This window comes from Ambystoma mexicanum, chromosome 6p (genome assembly GCF_040938575.1).
Source record: "Ambystoma mexicanum isolate Mex_15411 chromosome 6p, UKY_AmexF1_1, whole genome shotgun sequence".
In the NCBI taxonomy this organism is placed as follows: Eukaryota; Metazoa; Chordata; class Amphibia; order Caudata; family Ambystomatidae; genus Ambystoma; species Ambystoma mexicanum.
The window spans coordinates 255474784-255496143 of NC_090935.1; the positions used below are offsets into that span (position 1 = coordinate 255474784).

At 43.3% G+C, this 21360-nt stretch overlaps 1 protein-coding gene across 1 annotated transcript in view; it reads left to right on the forward strand.

Annotated features, from left to right (window-relative positions):
- The window catches only part of ME2 (malic enzyme 2), a 426330-nt gene that overhangs the window by 202375 nt on the left and 202595 nt on the right, over positions 1-21360 (forward strand). Inside the window, exon 10 of the mRNA XM_069626976.1 lies at positions 3935-4048. Within this exon, the coding sequence (XP_069483077.1) occupies positions 3935-4048 (114 nt within the window). The remainder of the gene's footprint in view (positions 1-3934; positions 4049-21360) is intronic.

A 21360-nucleotide genomic window follows, 5' to 3' on the forward strand; every position in this document is an offset into this window, starting at 1 on the left:
TTCACTATGACCCTGCTAATACACTTTTTTTAAGGGAAAGATTATTCTGGCTTTATTGTATGGTCATGAGGTTACATCAACACACGAAAAACTGGACTGAATAGATTGGAGGGTGTGATTTGGAGAAAGGATCTGTCCATATGTGTACCTACCTTTTATGATGCGTTATGAACTGGGATTGAACTCAATGACTGCCTGGGTCGAATTGAGATCATTGATACTTTATTGCATCAGTCTCGGGAGGATAGCTCAGGGGCAACACGCTTGCCTTGTAAGCAAGATGACACGAGCAACATAGGTTTGATTCCCCAGGTCTGCGCTTAGAAACCTCTGGGTATTAAGCACGTTAAAAATAACCAATTATAATTATAAAAACTACTGACTGTTAAAGGGAACTCCCTCTATGCATTGATTGGGAGGGTGTTCACCTGATCTTCATGGAGGACTGATTTCCTCCTTCACGGAAATATGCACCTGCATTTTGGAGAAGCACGATGTGACTTGTGAAGGGAGTTGGACTGCGATTGGATTTTAACTTGTGAAAAGAGAACATAATATAAATCTTATGTTGATCTCCGGATGATCCAAAAAAAGGGGTTCCTTATGAATTATCTAACTCAATGTCCAGACAGAGCTTTTAGAGACACCTTTTTGAGATTCAGATTTATTCTGATTCATAGGGCTGAATTGTTATCCATATGAGGTATGACGGATATCGCTACGTGTCGGTTTTGTGGTAACAAGGAAACATTAAGCCATCTGGTTACAGAGTGTACCAATATGCAGACACCAAGGAAAGAGCACTTCAGTCGATTCATTTTACTCTGATGTTATAAATGATCAATCATTGTTGCGTTTTGTATTACTGGGTAGGCCTATACCAGTTTTAATTTGTATGATTCAATTTTTAAAGAAACTAAAAAATGTTTAATGGGTAAGGTAACAAAAACATACTTGTTACGTTTGTTTGTTAATCTGTGTATTTGCATAAGGTTTGTAAGTATTTGTATAATAATAATAAAATACCAAATTCCTACTTACCTTTGAATTGTCTCTACTATTCTAAAAAGTATTACAAGCATTGTAAAGTGCTTGCATGCTAAGGTTGGTCTTGTAACTGCATTATTCCTAAAACAAAATGTTATAAAGTTAACTACAAAGTGGTTTTTAATTACCGTGAATTGCATACTGCCATTCCTTCACACCTTGGTTTACTTACCAGAAGTATTGTATCTGTTCTATACTGTGTTTATTGCTTATGATGGTACTTAACCTTTCTAAAGAATTGTGTGTGTGGGTGTGTGTGTGTGTGTGTGGGTGTGTGTGTGTGTGTTTTTTTCTTTGGACCAAATGTTTGCTACAGGTTCTGTGTACCTTCATACAGCCCTCTCTCCCTCTTATGCTAAGCCTGGATGCTCTGCCACACTACCAGTACCTTGAGTGGTACAGGCCTATAGTAAGAGCTGGAGTTCTGTACTGCTCAGGGGATAGTTTTATAAAGTCCTAAATAACTAGACTTGAGAAAAACTGCCCTAACAGCTCCCAACCCTTTTATTCATTTCAGTGTACTGAGGAAGAATTAGATTTCTTTAGGGTGGGGCTCTAAATCTGAGATCTTGAATATTGGGACCCAACGTGAAGAAAATAAACAAATTGGATCCTTTTAGTTTATGTGGACTAGAAGGGAAAAACAATGGGCCTCATTACGACCGTGGCGGTCCGGAAATAACGGTGGCGGTAAACCCGCCGCCACCGTTGTTTCCGGACCGCCTGATCCCGACCCCTGCAGGCGGGAGGTGATGTTCCCGCCAGGTCTGACCTGGCGGGTTTAACACCGCCCGCCTGCAGGCGGACGAGGAAACACCGGCAGCATTACAAGATGCTGCCGGTGTTTCCATGATCCCGATTCTCATTGAGTCCCATAGGACTCAATGGGAATGGGGATTTACACCATTCCGCCTCCGTGATTCCCGGAAAACCGGGGTTGTGATGCCCCGGTAATTCCGGGAATCACGGAGGCGGAATGGTAATACGAGTCCGGCGTTAACCAGGCGGTTTTACCGCCTCGGTTAACGCCGGACTCGTAATGAGGCCCAATATCTTTGTATCATTCTGACATATAAACTTGACCACTTATACAGTGGTCTGGGTCAGTTGCAGGCTATGCATGTACCCCCTCACAGCGAGGGTGAAAACTATTTGCACTCTGGGGTTTAACCAGGGTGCGAATCGTAAAAAATTTTCCCCTGGAGATTGGTGCCCAACTACCGATCCTTTAACGCTAAAATAAAAAATAAACATTTAGCAAAGATGAAGGTGTCTACGCCTCTCATGGCTTGGAAGGATCTCGGTTGGTAAAAATAATATATTTTACCTAGACTTTGATAACTTTTCCAGGTGGTACCAGTACAGAGGCCTAATGTATTTATCAACGAATGGGAAAATATGGTCAATTTTGTGTGGGTGAGATGGGCCCCACGAGTAAGCAGGCATAGATTCTTTGCTTTCAAATAGAAATGCGGTCTGGCATTCTGAAAAACGTCATCATTTGGCAGCTCAGACTAAACCTATCTTTGAGTGGCGTTCATTCTTATTCAGAGAAGAAATTTTTATTGCTGAAAAAGTATTGGCCTCTAATTTACCTTCCTATTTTGTTCCCAAACCAATGCTGCAGGCTCAGGATCTAGATCCACTGGCTTTTCCATCACCAATCATACACATGACGGCTAACATTGATTTGTGTTTTTTCCCGTCGGCTCTAAGGGATTCTGGATTTGGTATTTGCAGTAGAAGGGGATGCTCTAAAGTGAGTGACCTCTTTCAGGATGGAAACGTATGTCTTTGGAAATATGGAATCTGGATTTTGGTTTTAATGAACGGGACAGGTACAAACACTACCGTGTCTGTACACCTCCTCCTTACCAGCCCTAGCTGTCATGTGTGAGAGCCAGGGAATGAGGCGTACATCTGGAATACCACACATATGGGAAGTCCCACCTTGCTTACTTGGAATGTTGATATTCTATGTTGTATAGACCTTTTCTTTAGTATTAATCTCACTTCTGAACACTTAGAGGTTTTATTTACTTAACTCTGTGATACATATTTTGTTGAACTCCGAAGGATGACGCGCTGATTTGGTCCTTACCGAACACAAAAACCTAGGACTGTGGACTGCACACAGATCTCGGAAGCAAGCATATGGCTTTCACCCCCGCTGTGGGGGACGGACATGGCCTTTAACGGCCCCCAGCCCGAGCCAAGGTAGGCCCGTGCGAAGCAAAGGCCTCTGCGAGGGCTGGGGGCAGTTACAGGCCATGTCCTCACCCCACTCGAAGGTTTAATCAGGGTGTGTATGGTTTATTTTCTTTCCTCCAGAGATTGTTGCCCAATTGACACCAATCCCTGCAGGGGCAAAACAAAGATGCCCGCCACCATAAGGAACAGGGACTACGTCGCTTTTCCATTTCTATGGTGACTGTGAGCGGGAGGAGCACTGGGTCCGGAGCACAAAGCTCTGGTCCTGCAGGTAAGTGAGGAGGGAGGTGGTGGAGAAGAGGTTTGGATTGTTTTGGGGGGATTGGAGTGGAAGGCATTGGCAACAGGCTCCCTCTTGCTTCGCCACATAAAAATAATAAATTAATGGTACCACCGGTGAAGGGCCTCGGGCGGCTGGAACAGCGAGCAGCAAAGTGTATTCTCACCCAATGTTCCAATTGGCTGCTCAAACTTCCCTGGGTGTGAACATAAATAGTCTACCTGGCCATCGTTGAGTTATTTCAAAATGATAGAAGAACATGAATTAAATGGAGCTATGTCGTGTTCACATTCATTGATGTGTGAGCATATTAGAAGGAAATTAAATAGCTGTGTAGCTATACACTTTTCTTATGATGTGCAAACTGAAAACTTACAATTGTTCCTTTAATCACAGGCTGCTCTTGGAATAGCAAACCTTATAGTCATGTCTATGATGGAAAAAGGTATTTCGGCAGAAGAGGCCCGCAAGAAAATATGGATGTTTGACAAATATGGCTTGTTGGTTCAGGTAATCGTGCATGAGATGTGTTATGTTCTATTAATCGATTGATGCCTACTTGACATTGTTTATAACTCACATGCTTATTAATTAAAGAGGGTATCTTATATATATTCTTCTCACACTAATGTGTTTTAATGCCGCAATAACCTCAATGTGGCCGATGCTTGAATCTGTTCTCATGCAATTTCTTGGTGAGAGTAAAAATGCCTGGGTGGTTTGCACGCATGCTTCTGCCTCCACCTCATATAAATAGTCTGCCGGCCCTTTATTAATACTTTTAAGCCATCAGGCCGTGGTATTCTGCATTATCAAGGCTGTACGCATTAGTGAGCACCACCCCCCGACCCACATTCCCTGACCTGCGATATTCAGAAATCCTCCTGGAGTGGGAGACTGGTTTTCTACTTTAGTAGTGGTAAGGAGCCCTGATATCACTTGCACGAAGACCCTCTCTATACCAAACAATAGCACATTCTAGATATTGTATATAAAGTCATTGTAATTGTACCATGTATACCTCCTATATGTGTTGCCTATATAAGTGCAACTCTTCATATAAAACATTTTATCTATGTAAGGGGGGAGGGCTTCCAATTGGACAAAAATGCATGTAGCTGCCAGGGATGCCATTTAAAATGACATCTCCTGTAAGTCTGCAGGTTTTGGTCAATAGGTAGCTGGTCAATATATCTGGACACAATACAAATCTTAGTTTAAAACATTTAGTACCCATAGGAATACATACATGAGCAACGTTAAATTATGCCTATCTGCAAATGTCATGGTTGTAAAAGGCAGTCGGTGCAACAAAAATGGGAAACATGGATATAAATCTGATCCAATTGTACCTACAAGTGAAGAATTGATATCTTGGCTTATGGGATTCTCACAAACGTCTGACTGATTGCATTTAAACAGAATAACATTACAGAAGTGTAAGTAATAGGCGGTCGTTTGGCAGAATGTGCATGAATTTATTCATTCAAAACTTCTCGTGAAAAGTTAAACATGATGTCACAGAATGGTGTATTTTCAAGAGGATGGCAAATATGAGCGGGTCCATTCCCTTGGCCATAAGAGAGGCTGATAATAGTAATGCGGATATGCCTTCTGGGTGGGTTCCCTGGCTCATTGCCAGTTAGGACCGTGGGGGTGGGAGGGACTGTTCCACAGTGTAAAGTAACCAATTGTAGTTTGCACGAACAAGAATCTCGATTTTAAAATGCTTTAGATGAATGAAATCATTCCAGGACCACTACATTTGGAGCAAGAATCATGCTATTTAGGGCCTGCCCGGAGGGGAAGCAGGCAGAGAGGTAAATAATTAGAAGGAACTAGAAAGCTAATGGAGGCCAAGATTTTGGAAGAGAAGTGTTCGGAACGATTTCCCCTTTGTGAACTTTCCCTCAATAGTTCTTGTTACTTTTGTTTTTGAACCTGTCCTTACTTTTTAGATGAAAGTGATGCTTCCAGCTTCACTCCGCTATCCTTTTGCTCATTTTGTTATGGGGGAGACTATCGGTACTGGGAAACTGTTTCTCTGTATTCTTTTACATGTCTGTTACTTTTTATCATTGCATGCAGCATCTTACAATGTAGTACGTTGGGGATAATTTCGTATCTCCCTTGTCTTTTATACTTTGGATTTATGGTTAATTGTATATGTGCCTAAAGACAAGTTTGTGGCAGCAATTATATTTGTAAAGAAAAGAACCTTTCAGAGTACTAAAGGCTCACGAAACAGCAGAAAACTGCCTAAATATATTTAATAGTGTAAAAGTTTGACATATTGTACTCCATAGTAGACAAATTGTGGTTCAAACAGCTTGGTTTTAATCATATTTTCCAATCTGAGGAAGCTGACATAGTAGGGCCTTGTGTCGTCAATGCGTTTCAGACTGCTGTCCGTCATCAGGGCAATTTAGTACTAAACAACCATACCAATAATATATATGCAATCGGATGTGTTGACTAAAGCACCAATCCCAAAATAGCATACAAAATAAATAGGCATAAATTGAACAAAACATAAAAACAAAACAAAAAAGAATCATTAGAATATGCATCTTGTGTCTGAATAAATATTATGCTTTGTAATTACAATTATTACATGTGCTCATGTCAATATTAGAATCTGTGTTCTATAACAAGAAATAACACTTCAGTATTCCTAAGGAAAAATCAAATCACGGTAAAGAACATATTTCTAATAATCCCAGGAGAATTCAAATGTCACTCTGCCTGGGTCACTGCGTGTGCTTTCTCATCTCTTAAGGGAATTGGTTCTCAAAGAGTATGTAAGGAAACCAATCCTTAGTTACAAGTAACTGACCTTCCACATCATATTCCCATATCTATCGGACTACAAATCTTGCCTGCTAACAAGAGATGCCTCTCCCCTCAAATAGTCTAAAAGTACCTTGCCATTCAGTGCTTGCCTTAAATACTGAGTGAAAAACATCATTTGGAGGTGAGGACATTCCTGTAGACCACGTGATGACTGTCACGATGGCCGCTCCCGGGGAGCCGGCTCAGGCCCTGCGTCCCCGAAAGCGGACATCAAGTCCCCGGGGAAGGTCCCAGCAACCCCTTATAGGGGCCCTTTGGACAGCATCCTGGCGCCTATGGCGCCAGGCTCATAGAAAACGTCAGTCCTGGCGCCATAGCCGCCAGGCTCATTATGAAAGTGTTTGGGTGCACTTACCTGATGCAGACCATGCTGCAGAACCCCGGCCTCCTTGAGGCCTGAAAGGAACTACTTTACCTGTGGGACTCATTTACCACCCGGGCGTGGTCTGGGAAGGATACATACCTGATTGGAGGAAGGACACATTCTAGGAACTTCTTCCAAGGCTATTTAAACCACACCCGATCAGCCACACGTGCTTCGCGTTGTTCTGCATCTAGCAGCTGGACGCTCACCGTGTCTGCTCCTGCATCTTGACTTCTGCTACACCTGCCAGCATCCTGAATCACCTGCAAAGGAAGGGAACAAGAGAACAGAAGAAGGAAAAGGCCTCACCTGCTAAATCTGCATCCCAGAGACATTTCGCCGACAATCCTGAAAAGGAAGACATTTATTTTTAAAAGCACATCGCATCGATCGCTGCAGCGCCGCATTCTACTCACCTTTACAGGGCGCCTCCATGTTCAGCAGCGACCATCCGGATTCGCAGTCGCGCCCCCGCGCCTAGGGAGAAAAGACAAGAACAAAGGTGAGAGAAAGAAGGGAAAAGGGAAGCTAAAACTCCATGTCAAGACTTACCTGTTGGGTCATTCCCTTTTCATTTCGGGTCCGCGCCGCATCCAGGCATTTTCGGACCCTGGCCCCTAAGGGGAAAAAGACATCAGTGTTAATGAGTGAATGAAAAGACATTACCAAAACACTCATTAAAGACTTACCTGATTTCCACAAGGACTTCACTGCTCACCTCGGGTCGGTGCCTGTTCCCTGGCATTCCGTACCCCAGCCCCTATGGGGAAAAAGACACTAGCATTAGAACATTAATGCATGGACAGAAGGGGAACCACTTATAGAAAACTTACCTGGAAGCCAAGCAAGTTTGGTTCTCACCCATCCGAAAATCCAGTGACGTAACTGGATACCAACACGTCCCTGCATCAGAAGCAGGATGGAGAGCTCATCCTTCCAGACCCTAAGGTGAGACGCTACGGGGAAGCACAGAAGGTTTTGAGGCGGGTGAGAGGGGTAAGTGGGAGGCCGATTGCATTACCCCGCAGACAGTTAACCCCATATTCTCACCTACAGAAGGATACTTCTGCGAGTCAGACAAGCCAGATCTGGGGCCCGGTCCAGTCCGTCTTCCGAACCCTGCGCATCACCTTAGACGAGGTCACAGCAGTGCGAACCAGGCCAGCGCCCCCGTGGGAGTCAGGTGAGCGTTACAATGACGTCACACACGCTGTGACATTACCAATGAAAAGAAAACCATTTTATGCTATGTTGGAGAGCTGATAAATGGTCAATATACTGTTTCTAGCACTCTAATATGTAATCAAGTAACTTGCTTGTTTTAGACATATAGGTCCTCCTTAGTAACCTGAAAATCTCAAGGGGAAAAATGCAATCTGAGTTCATACTGTTTGGTTCTCAATGACACCTCCGCTATGTGGCTTTTCTGTTGACAAAGGGGTTCTAGTTCCTGAATGTATGAGCAACAATAAGAAAGTATTATTTTTCAATATACTCTGCAAATGTTCAAATCGATCTATGTCTGGTCTGTTAACACGTGTTAAATAAACATTAGGCTCCCACTGATTTATATGCGTCTTAATGATTTATTTTAATCTTGCAAAACAAATCCTCATTTACAAACAGAAAATTGAATATCATGAAATGATATATTAGCAGTGAAGTTGATCCATGTGTGTCCTATTGCAAGTCATACATTCTTGTATACGCATAACTCATAATGAAACGTGTGTATCCCTCTCAAATTATTAGGTTCTCAAGTACTGTAAGCTTCTGAAGTTACATAATGGGACTCCAGTATACAATATTAGATCATGAATTGTATTCAAATAGAATCTGCTCGGACATGTACTATAATGGCTCAAACCAAAAAAATGTTGTTAATCCTAATAAACATGCAAAATTGCAGTCCTCGTTTATCCCATCGAGAGTCGATGTATTCAGTCTGTCTATCTTGTAGGTTATCCCTCCGGTCCGAATCCTTTTGCCAGATTCTCATGTTAGTTGTTCTTCTTCACCGCTTCAAGGATTTGAAACCGTAGTTGTGAGATGTGGTTTGTCTTTCCAATGTCTGGAGACAGATGAATTCTGGTTCTGGGTTCTAATGTTCGATCTGTGCTCATTCCAGCATAGTTTACATGCTCTGGTGCATTTTCCCACATAGATGCCACATGGGCATTTGATGGCATAGATGGCATTATACATGTCGCATAATCTTAGTGTTATTTTTTACTCCTGATCTGGGATGAAACACCACATTCCCTTTCTTCAGAAAACTACAATTGGTGCAATGCATGCAGGGATAGGTTCCTGTTTCTTTAGTCCATTTCAGAATTAGTTTCTTGAAATCTATGTTTACCAGCCTGTCTCTCAAATTAGAACTGTAAGGGTGGGCAAACATTGGAGGCGTCTAAAATAAAAAATAAAATGTGTTCCACTCTGGACTTACAAGTGAGTATATTCCAATGCTTATTTACAATGTTACGAATCCTGTTACTCTGTGTTTCGACATTTACACCAGCGCAGGGTTGGTTTTATCTTTGGGGGCACAATGTAACAAATTGGTCAAACTCTTTACAAGTACCTTTTCCTTGGATGCATTGACTTCATCACGTTTGTACCCTCGTTGAAGACATTTCGGACTCGTCAATTGAAGTTGTTCTCTGCATTCATCCCAACCTGATCTTTCTTTATTTTGTCAAACAAATGCCATGAAAGGTAAACAAAAGTCAGCAAAAACATATCTTATGTATGCCTTTCCAAATTCCAATAATTTATATAAATCTAACCCAGATTTACCAGCCCAAGTATTGATGGTTTTTCCAGGATCTTAATTGAGAGGCTACAAAGTGCATATAATATCATAGGAATACATTTTTTTTATTATTATTTATTGTGATATTAAACTAACATAGTTTTTTTACACAATTAGTCATATAAAAAATATATTTTTCAAAATGTTCTTATCTTCACAGCTTCACTACCGATAACAGACAAGAAAGAAGACATATTAATATTAAGTAAAACCTATCTGTTGTAGAACTCTAACTACATTTATGGTCAGGGCCGTTTCATGGCCCGAAGTCATTCGTACCCAAAACTCATCAGATTTCAGCCAGTCACTTGAGCAAACAAAATGTTCCAGATATTTCTTTCGGGCAGCCCATGTGCCTTCACAGAATCTTAACAGATGCTCCAGTGACTGGTTTTTGGGATTTTGACATTGTGGGCATAGGTGCCTACTTCTTTCACCCTGGCCCCAACAAGCTAGAACCTCTCCTGTGTGGATCACCCCCAATCGAAGTCTGAGAAAGATTTGCCTCCCTATTGTATCCGGGAACTTCATCAAGTAATTTGCTACAGCATTAAGTTTCTTATCCGACCGGTGAAAGCGAGGGTGCCACGATTGAGGATCGTGTGTGGTCAATTGACTTTATCCAATCGCATGATAAAAGTTCCTTCTTAATCTTCATGGGGTTACTAATTAAAGTATCTATCCCACTATTACATCTAATAAGGATTCCTTGAGAAACATTTTTTAAGGCCTGTAAAATCCCTGCCGATTCTCGGCTCAAATGGACTTGAAGATCTTCGTATAGTGTGTTTGGTCTAGGATTTATTATCAGATTGTAGAGTGATAAGAGCTTCCAATCGGCAAGCGCCCCCAGTGAAGACAGGCCTAGCTCCAATCGCAGGCTAGCCATTAGTAGACTATTTGGAAGATGTAATGCCTTTTTCCAAATCTTGCCCTCTAAAATCTGCCAGTCTATATTCCAAACCAGGGGTTTTGCCTCTAATCCATATAGAAGAATTGGAACAATCTTTGCTCGATAAAAGCGAATCGCGGGAAGAAGGGAGAATTTACAATACTGCTTGATTATTTTCTGCAGTTGGGCCACCAATTGTCTGCATTTTTGTAGCATCTCTGCCCAGACTGTGCCCACTCTAGGTGTTGCATACAAAGTATATCCCAAGTAAATCACCTCCTCTGTTACCGGAATTCGTATATCCCCCATAGACCACCCACATTTCTCTCCTCTACCCCCTCTCTTCCCAAAAATCACTATTTTGGATTTCTCTGGATTAACCTTAAAATCATTTTCTGTCATATATTGATCCAAGGCATTTAGCAACCTCTGCAGTCCCACTGGTGTTCTGTCCAGGAGGACGATATCATCTGCATACATGAGCCACTTTATTGAATTTGTGCCTAACTTGCCACTGCTCAATGCTGCCCCATCGACCTCCTGTCCAAAATCGGCCAAGTAAAAACTAAACAAGAAGGGAGCCACCATAGACCCCTGCCTCACCCCCCTCTTCACAGGGATAAGTGCTGAAAAGAACCCCTCTGCGTTTAATTTTACTTGGACTGAATTTCCTTCGTAGAGTGAGACCAAAATATCAATAAGTTGGGGTGGAGCTCCCTTGTCTCTTAATTTAAACCATAATCTGTCCCGATTTACCAAGTCAAACGCGCTAGATAGATCTATAAATGCGCCATATAATCGTGGGGTTTTTCCCCCCTCCTTGATGTTACACAGCGTAGAAAGCACTATGCCATTTAAGGATGTCGAATGACCCTTTCGAAAGCCCGTCTGTTGTTTTGGAAGAATGTTATTTAACTCAGCCCAATATTCCAGTTCTCTTAACACGAGGCTGGAAAACAACTTACTTTCCCCGTCAAGGAGGGTGATTGGTCTGTAATTCTGGGGATCTGTTCTGTCCCCCTTCTTGAATATTGGGACGATAATTCCCGTCTTCCAAGATGACGGGATCATTTTAAGACTCAAAATCCCATGAAACAGAGTATTTAATAGACCAGCCCACCTTTCGGGGTTTTCATTTCAGAACTTGATATGTTAACCCTCCTGGACCAGCCGCCCTTGAGTTTGAAGACTTAATTATAAGGGCATGGATGACCTCTTCCGTTATATCCAGATTCCATTGTACTCCGGAAATAGGGAAGAATAACCCCCCCCTTGGCTTAGTATATTTCTTTGACAGAAAGTTTACCCACTCCAACTCTGTGACCATATTTGTTCTTATTTAGAATTGCCTTAAGCATAGTTTCCCCGTCCTCCTGGGCCCGGAGCATTTGCTGCTGTTTCGACCATTCTTTATACTTACTTCTGATTCCCTTTATTTTAACTTCTCTGATTGCTATGACATATCATAGGAATTAATCTTTAAAGCTGCAATTCTCTCTTGCAAGTAACTTTCCTGATTCACCATTTCCATAGCGAGCCCTTCATCTCCGAAAGCCACTTCAGATCTGCTGTCCAAGTCATGGTCCTCTCCCACCTGGATGGTGGCAATGCCTTTTTGGCAGGCCTTCCGGCAGCTCCCCTGGCTCCCCTGAATGTGTCCTGCATGCTGCAGCACGACTCGTCAAACTGCACTGACTTGCACTGCAAGCTAGTATCATCTTCAAATCCTACTGCCTCATCTATAAGGATGTCACAGTGAAGTCCCCAAGCTACCTCACTGAGCAACTCAGTAGAGTGGATCTCTGCCATTTCAGGACAGAAAGAACCAGAAGACTGGCCTTCTCCACGTCTCAAGCCTCTGTAACACCCTCCCCATCATCTTCCAACTCGCCCCCTCACTTCTACTTTTCAGGAAGGAGCCCAAGACCATACTCCTAGGCCCATACACTCTCCACCATACCCTAGAAAGGGCATCTGATCCCCACAGATTTGCTGACAATTGCCGCCCCTCCCATGATGTTAGATTCCCACTAAAGTGTTTTTCTGCTTCCTCACCTTGTCCCTCCCCCCCTCACCCCCTATGATTGTAAAGTGCTCTGTTTCCCGAAGCTAGGTCTGCCCTCAATAAAAACCCTCATAATAATCAGAATCTTGCTTTCCGCATATTCTGTGTTTCTACTGGGGTGGGGTTTTGTTCTGTTTTCATTTTAGTTATTATTATTACACATTGTATGTTTAAGTATAGATATATTTGTCTTGAACCTTGATTGAACATTCCTTTATTTTGGACTGTTAGACTTCCCTGTTTGGGTTGCTGCCGTTTCACATTCACACCCCTCTTGACCGTATAGCTTTCCCCCAGCCCATGTTAACACATAAGGTGAATGAGGTATATGCCTCAACAGTACCTGCTTACCTTTAGGATTGAGTTCACTCTCACACTTCTACAAAACAAGATTGGAGTAGGCTCTTTAGCCTCAGTTCACCCTTGTACTCCTGCAAGCAGAAGTCAATTTGCACACTCTCGCTAGCTCACCCTTGCGGTCACTCTCTTGCTCTCATGCTCGCTCCCTCTCTTGCTCGCTCTCCTCTTCTCTCTATGCTCTGGTCCCTCATCTCTTGCTAAAACTCTGCCTGGTCTCTCCTTTACTCTCTGTGTCCAATTTCTCCTTCTATGCCCGTTTCTCTTCCTGCTCTTTCCCCCACCTCCTACTGGTCCATCCTATAGCTTTCACTCTCTCTCCTATTCCTCCCTATCTTTCTTTCTCCACCTCTATGCCCCTTATGCCCCTTCGATCTCTGACTCTTCCACCCTCTGTTGCCTTCTGCTACTCCTACCTCCTATTCTCTGCCTCTGTCCCTCTGATTTCTTTCACACTTCTCCCTTTACGCTCTCCTGCAACTCCCTCCTATTCTGCAGTGTCCAATTCCACACGTCACCTTTCCCTTTCACTCTGTCAAACTCTTATAAATGTATAGTCCAATATCTGTCTTAGACGCTCTCTCGAATCTCCCACATCCTCTCTACCCCCCACCCATTCTCACACTTACTCTCCCACTTACTCTCCCAACAGCAGGTCACTCTCTATACCACTCTCACATGTAATACCTTACCTTCACAGTCTCCCAATATCTCCAACAACTTCTCGGCACTCTGCTCCAACTTTTCCCTGCCAGCTGTTGGCTCGGTCCCCCAACTCTTCTCCAGACCTCATCTAAATGCCCGTCATCAATGTGTGTAATAGCAGGTCTTATATCCGGGTGTCCCTTGTCTACTGTCTTCCCTAACTCTGCATTGGCCCCTACTGCAACCTAACTGCATTGGTCAAGATACCCCTTTCTTTTCCCCCTGGCCCATGTTTTTAAAAACCCCACAGACCATCTCAATCTCAGGCATATGGATCACTTCTGCAGCCCAGTCTTGTTGCTGTCTGTGGCGCGCATCTTTCCTTCAGCCATGGAAAGGTGCAGAAGGAAAGATGTGGTACATGCCAAAGATGTGGTACAAGTGCTCCAGGCACATTGAGTTTTCAGACACTGAGACCCCTCTAAATCCCTCATCCTGACTCTGGAGTAGGATTGGCTCTGGCATATGCCCGAAGTAGAGCACCTGCCCCAGATTGTGAGGGGTCCCTTTTTCCTCCCAGCCCCATGAGGATCCAGCCGATGTCCCGGTCACATATTGGGCAGTCTGATTGTCACCCAGTGCTTGGGATCAGATTTTGAAGTAGGAGCATTGTACCCCCTATTTTTTGATGTTGGGGTAAAAGGAGTTTTAGGGAGTTAAAAGACAATTCCCATACATAGGGTGTTTTTATGCAACACAACATTTTTAATATTCTAAAACGCACACATTTTTGTATGATCGTCTTTGCACCAAATACCTTGTGCAAAACTAAAAGATTCACTTTTTTTCTTAAAGTTCCTGTTCAGATTAGGTACTGCTCTGCTGGTACCTTTGATCCTAACATATCCGTGGAGCTGTCTGGGTGGAAGCAGGGTGAACACAGCCATGGCGGTTTCTTATTTGTTGGTGCGAGTATTCTTACTCACAACTGTCACAGATGGCTTCAAGACCTCAGACACAATTGAACAGTTAAGGCATTTTATTATCAATCTAACAGCTCTTGCCTGTTGACGAACTGTAGGAAGGCCAGACTAAGGGTATCACAGGTCTCGCGTTCGTCCTTCCCGTGGGATCCCTCCACCCTAGGCATCCCTAGTCCCCACCAAGTTGTAATGGAATAACTATAAAGTTGTAACATCTACTGTCTAATACTATCATTGTCTATCTGTGAGGTTCTAAAGGCATAGGCTTATCTACCTTACTCCATCTGAGACTTCCTAACGGTTCCCTACTCTAATGGTTTCCCAGATTTAATTTTGACGATGTCAGAATGGGGTTTTCCCCAGTCCGGCACACTCCCGCACTATTTTCTCTCCGTCTCGCTCCTTTACCCAACCCCTCTTCCGCTTCTACACTACCTTCATCTTCCCTCTCACTTGCCTCTTTCTCCCGTTCTCGCCTCCACCTCTTGGACTTCTTGGGTCCTCTCTCTCCCCCTCTGATCCACCTCACTTCTCTCTCTTTACAGAAATGGGAATGTGATGATGGGACAGTAGTTAGTGGGGATGGTGGCGGTCTAGAGATGTTTTTTTTAAGCATTGATTAATTTAGTTATGAAGGGTACCAAGATTTCTGTGCAGTCTTTGATAACGTGGCCTGGGCAATCATCTCCTTTGCATCTTGAAGGATTCGGGCCATTTAGTAAGATGCGACCTCGGCTTACGATACAGAAGTAAAGCCGAAGTGGGGTTGGGGGGGATTGTGGAGGGGGGGTTGTGGGGTGGGGTTGTGGGAGGGGGGGTCACACGTTGCTTTGGTGGGGGAGTGTTGTAGGTTGGGGATATCAGTGATTCGTTTCTGTTGGATTTGATCATTAAGCAAGGCAATTTTATCAAGAAAGGCTTTTTGAATTTTAGTGCACCATTTCTCATCTTTGACCAAGTCTGGTAGCGGTGTTGTAGGGGGCTCAAGTTCCCAGAGTCTGGTGAATACCCTGTGTGTCTTGGAATTGGCATTGACAATTTCCGTGTTGTAGGTGTCAGATTTGGCGTGTAAAATGGCCAGCTTGTATGTTTCGGCAGCTGAGGAGAACATGGCTTTTTAGGTATGTAATTTTTTTTAATGGTGTCTTGGTTTACAGGAATCCTTCCACAAAACATAATTAATGAGCATAAATCCAATCTTGATATGTACAAAGGAATACAAATTAAACACAGATGTCAAACAAACTTTATTTCTTAGACCATAAAGAAGAGAAAAAAGAAAAGAAAAAACAGATAATTGCAGTTGACAATTAAAATTGATTCCATTCAGAAAATGAACAAGTGCAATAATCAAAGATTTTGGTTTCCACTGCATCAGTCTAACCAAAATAGTTCTTTGGAGAACTCTGATGAAAAACTCTCCTGTTCCTCGACAAAACCAGTTGGTCTGATTTATACAGAGTGCTTCACATTCTAGTATGCAGTGTTTAAGGGTTTCAGTGACCTCGTGAAATTTACAGAAACTGCAATTTAGGGGATACCCATACCATGAGTAGGCATATACCAGTGTCTATTTCGCTCTCTAGAGTGGAATTGATTGAGTTTGAAACATAGAATAATCTGCTGGGTCTTTTGACAAGGAAAACACTTCAGGTATATGAGTAGGTCCCCCCTTTTCCTTGGGAATTGAGCATACCTCTGAAAAGTGTATATTTGGAATGAGCCTCAGTGGTCAACCTCCAATTGTCCTGTAAAAGTTGGATTTTACTTTTTCTGGATTCAAACTGAGTTCCATCTCTGAGGAGCCAATTTCTTCCTGTAGTTCCCTCGTACAGGTCCCACATTGGTTCACGGGGGAACTATACTTTTTTCTGCTATACATTGAAAATCCACAAATGATGAATTGGCCTGAAATATATCACGGGTTGTTTCCATTGATATCGAGCATGGAGAGAAATGAGATTTAGTTCTTGGCAGATTACCGCATTTGGGACTGATGATGCTAGGCCCAGTACGTTCTTCCACATCAGTCCTTGCAGGCTATCCAGAACTGGTCGCACATCAACAGATGCCATGTCAAGCCCATATAACAGGACCGGTTCTACTTTGCCCAGACAGTATTTGACTGCTGGTGAAAGTGAAAAGCCACATACTTTCCTAAATATGCATTTCATTTGGGACCTCAAGGGATTGATTCAATTTGGCCATTGGCGATTCTTTCCACATCTTGACTGAGAATGCATTAGTTAAGTTATACCCCAAGCAGCGGATAGAGGCCACCCCAGTGCTTTAAGTGGGGTAAGAAATTGAGGGGGGGCCCTCGTTTGGGGGCGTGGCTTTCATTGTGGGCGTGGCCTAAAAGTGCACAAATCATAGTAAGGTGCGCAAACAAATATATAAATGTATGTGAGCATTTATATGTTTGTATGCGTACTACTATGGTGTGTGTACTTTTCAAGCCATATTTTATAAACATAGCAATGTTACATATTTCTATGTTTATAAAAGGTGGTTTGAAAAGTGCACAAACCATAGTAAGTTATGCACACTTGTGTGCTTACCTTACTATGGTTTGTGTACGTTTCAAGCCACCTTTTATAAACATAGATATTTGTAACATGTTTCTATGTTTCTAAAAGATGGCTTGACACGTAAACAGTTCAAGGCATGACGGACAAAACAAACCGCAAGGTGGCTTTGTCCGTCGACAAAGCTTTATAAAAGATGCCTTGAATTGTGCACGTTTCAAGCCGTCTTTTATAAACATAGAAATATTTCTACCTTTATAAAAGATGGCTTGAAACGTACACAGTTCAAGGCATCTTTTATAAAGCTTTGCCGACGGAGAAAGGCACCTCGGGCTCTGTGATCTATCTGCTATCACTGAGCCCGAGGTGTCTTTCACCCTCTGCGAACCCGCGGGCTCCATGATTTAATCTGCATATTAGATCACGGAGCCCGCGGGGGGAGAGGGAGGGGGGGGTCAGTGACCTGGGGAGGGAAAACAAAGGGACAGTAACTTCCTCTGATGACCCTGATGAGGGGTCATCAGAGGGAGTTACACTAACTGACAGAAGTGCCGCCAGCCTCAGCATCGCTGTGGCTGGCTGGCACTTCTGTCAGCTTGGCCAACATAATGACGGGCGCATCTCCCGTCGCGGCTGCGGCCGCGGCGGGATAATGCATCCCGCAATGTTGTGTGGGACGGGGGGCCCCGGCTGGGCCCCGGCTCAGCCCCACTTTCTGGAGACTGCCGGGGCCCGGCCCCGGCAGGCCCCGGCCCACTTAAAGCACTGGGCCACCCTCTCCACCCGACCAGTGCCCAATACCCAGCACCAAGATGGCCCAACCTAACAGGAATCAGACCCTGGGCACGCCAAATCTTCTCAATATTACTAAGATATGCATTGAAGAGGGTTGGAGCCAAGGTACAGCCCTGCTTGAGCCCCACCTTAACAAATGTATGTCCAGTGTCTGCACCATCCTTACTTAAGCAGACTCAAGGTTTTGAGTCCCGATGTAGCGAGGCAATCAGCTGAACAATTTTCATAGGAACCTTGTGTATAATTTGGCCCACAGACATTCACGGACTACGGAGTCAAAAGCTGCAGACAGTCCAGCAAGTCCATATACATTTCCATACCATAGGTATCTTTTGGCTTTTTGCAAAAGATGTTTTAACAGTGTAGCCTTGAGGGATGTGCCGATTTCTTGACGAAAGCCCACCTGTAAGCTTAAAAGAGTAGTATTTTGATTCAGGGAGATGTTAAGATACCTTAAAAGTAGAATAGAAAACACTTTACTGGTGGAATCGGTAAGAGCAAAGGGCCTATAATTCCCAGGGTCCATGACATTTTCTTTTTCGAATATGGGAATAACTGTGTTCTTCTCCAATTGGCATCAGCCTCGCGTTTATTAACAAAGAGCGCAAGGAGGTCGGGTGTAAACCATGAGTGATGTGTGTGGCATAATGTAAATGTAACCAAAATGCCATCATAGAAAGTTATAAGGTTACAAATTATTCTAACTGCATTTCGTTGCAGGGTGATCTGTACAATTGCGACAATACAAGAAATTCACTAATACCTAATATGTCAGTACTGATAGTCTTATGGACTGATCAGTTTGCACATAAGAATGAGCAAAGCAAGTAAAGCAGAAGGCTATACTGACCTCCAACGTCAGGACAGAATTCAAAACAAAGCAAAAATAACCTCTATGGGAGGAAATCCGTAAAAAGAAAATAGGTTCTAACAATCGGCAGTAGTAACAACATCTTAAAATGTATGTTAAAGTTCTGCTTTGACATCAGCCTGCCTCCTCTTTACCTTGAAGCACAGTGTTAGATAAGAATTGATTTATTAACACTTTGTGAGACTACACAACACTTATCTGCTTGATATTTGGTAACCCACCTTTTGGTATAGGTCTGTACTACACAAGTTGGTAGTTTGACTGAGCAGGCGGGCTATTCCAAGAGGGGTAAATGGGAGATGTAGAGCTGCAGAAATGAAATTTGTCAATACAAGTATCCAAGTAACACTCAAGGTTACAGTTATAAATGGTTATTTATTTAACATCAGTTTTTAAATAAACATTCTGTAAAAAGGCAATTCTCTGTAACAGTGTAAATATACTTTAAACATTTTCAGAATCGAACAATTTAGTGGATATATTTGGATATGCTTCTTACACAATTCCTACACCTGAAGGTCACTTCATTCACAAGGACAGTAATGGCATTTATGTATAACACTAGATATATTTGGCAGATTCGAATTTTGCAGAAAGGGAAGGTTTAAGGAAGGAAACAGGTTGTCAGTAAATGTGAGGACAACTAAATCTTTCAATTGAATCTAGACAAGCCTTTCCCAGCAATAAGTCTAAAACATGTTACCACCTATGTCGGACAAACAATATCAAAGTCAATGGGGCAGAAGAGTCTGCAGGGAACCAGAACAGCCAAAGTCAATTGGAGCATAGTCTATGGAGCTGTGGCACTTCTTGGAATCAAAGTATTGCACACAGTTAGTTTGTTAGTAAAATCACTTGTAGGGTCACAAGCCAGTAAGCCTGTGAAAAACCGAATTGGAATCAACTCTAAAGGTAAGCCACTGCAAGTCTGAGAAAAGCACAGCTCAAAGACGTTGAGGTAATTATCCCAAGTCTAAACAGTACCTCTGGTTTGAAGAAGAGTGATCCAGCTAGATTTTGTCCTGTTGCAGCGACGCAGACCCTGGGTTCCTGAGCCTCAGTCAGTTCCCTCTGGGAACACCACACACAATTAGGACTACAGGTGTACGCCAAAACCAACCTTTGGTACAAGTCTGTACCACACACTTTTTGGTAGCGAGCTGAGCAGCCAGGCTTATCCCAAGGGGGAATGTGAGCAGTATTTGAAGTTACACAGGAGTATCACCATCACAGTGGTTCAAGTAGACACTTACGCTCAAGGTTTCTTGGTAAAAAATACTTATACATTTATTTCCAGAATCATTTAGAAAACATTCACTAGTAAAAATCAACTTAATATGAAACACCAATACACTACAGTAACAAAGTTTTAGGGACAGTGTGCGCTCCCCCAAAAAGAAACCAAATGGCACTTCAATTACTTTCAATGGGAATAGAAAGACATACGTTTGTACACTAGATTAGAAAACACTTCTGTTAGGCAATGCAAAGGTTCAGTGTACCAGGAGGGTCAGTTCAATTCAATAGGTCAGGCCAAAGTCAATAGTCTAGTGTTCTTGAATAGGACAGATCAGTTCTGGTAACAAATGGAGAAGTCTTTGTAAAAGTTGTCAGAAGTAGTTTAGATGAAAAAGAATGATATGCTGGTCACAAGCTGATTAGGCCTGCAAGTTGGGAAAGTTTCACAAACTTTCACCGAGATTTAGGATCTCTCAACCGGATGGCTCAGTACTTTAATGTGAAGCAAAAAGATGCAGCTGAAGACGTTGGTTCCTGGCTGTTCCTGCAGATCTCGCTGTTCCTGAGCCTCAGTCATGGGGACAAGGGGGTGGACGTCGTGGGACTCCTACACTGCACTGGGACTGGTCAAAAAGCTGGCAACTGGCAAATCTTCAGTTCCGGTAGCTGTAGTCAAGCACACAAGCTGGTGTCCCTCTCCCTGGTTGTTCGGTTTCCTGCAGCACTCTGAGGAAAATACAACCAGCTCTGGTAATGGTATCCAGGTGGCTTAGTGTCGAGTTGATTGGTCCCACCAATTCAAAGGGAGAAGTAGTCCTTGCAGGGCTTCTCTGTCAAGATGAACTTTGCGATTTGGACCTGCAGCAGGGCTTCACCGGGCAAACCAACTGTCCAGGAGTTGCAGCAGCTGTCCTCTTCAAGCTCGTCTTTGGTTCTTTCGTTCCAGTGGTCGACTCTGCCTTCCGAGCCATGAGACTCGCCTTTTATTCAGTTCTCTCCCATTCATTCCAGCCTAGCTGTCACTAACCCAGCAGGGTGGCTGTCCTTCCCGGACAGTCAGCCGGCCAATCACCACAAGTGCATTTGGGTCTCCTAGGAGACTAAGAACAGGGAGTTTCGGGCACCCACCTCACTTCCTGCCCACCCCAGACACTCAGGCGCCAGAGTTGGTCTTCAGTCCTGAAGCCCGCCAAAGGCGAATGAACAAAGGAACCAAACCTGGTTTGGCACGCAGAGAAAAACTCTAGAAGGACCTTTCCACAAAGAAATGGCGAAAAAAGAAGACCGAGACCTGTTTTTACAGAGGGGGCTCAGACGCCATCTTGAAAAACATGGCTCCAGCGATTTAATGCTACCGGTGTTCCCGGTCGGGAAAAATCATGGCAGTTTGTTGTAAAACCACTGCCACCAGCCAT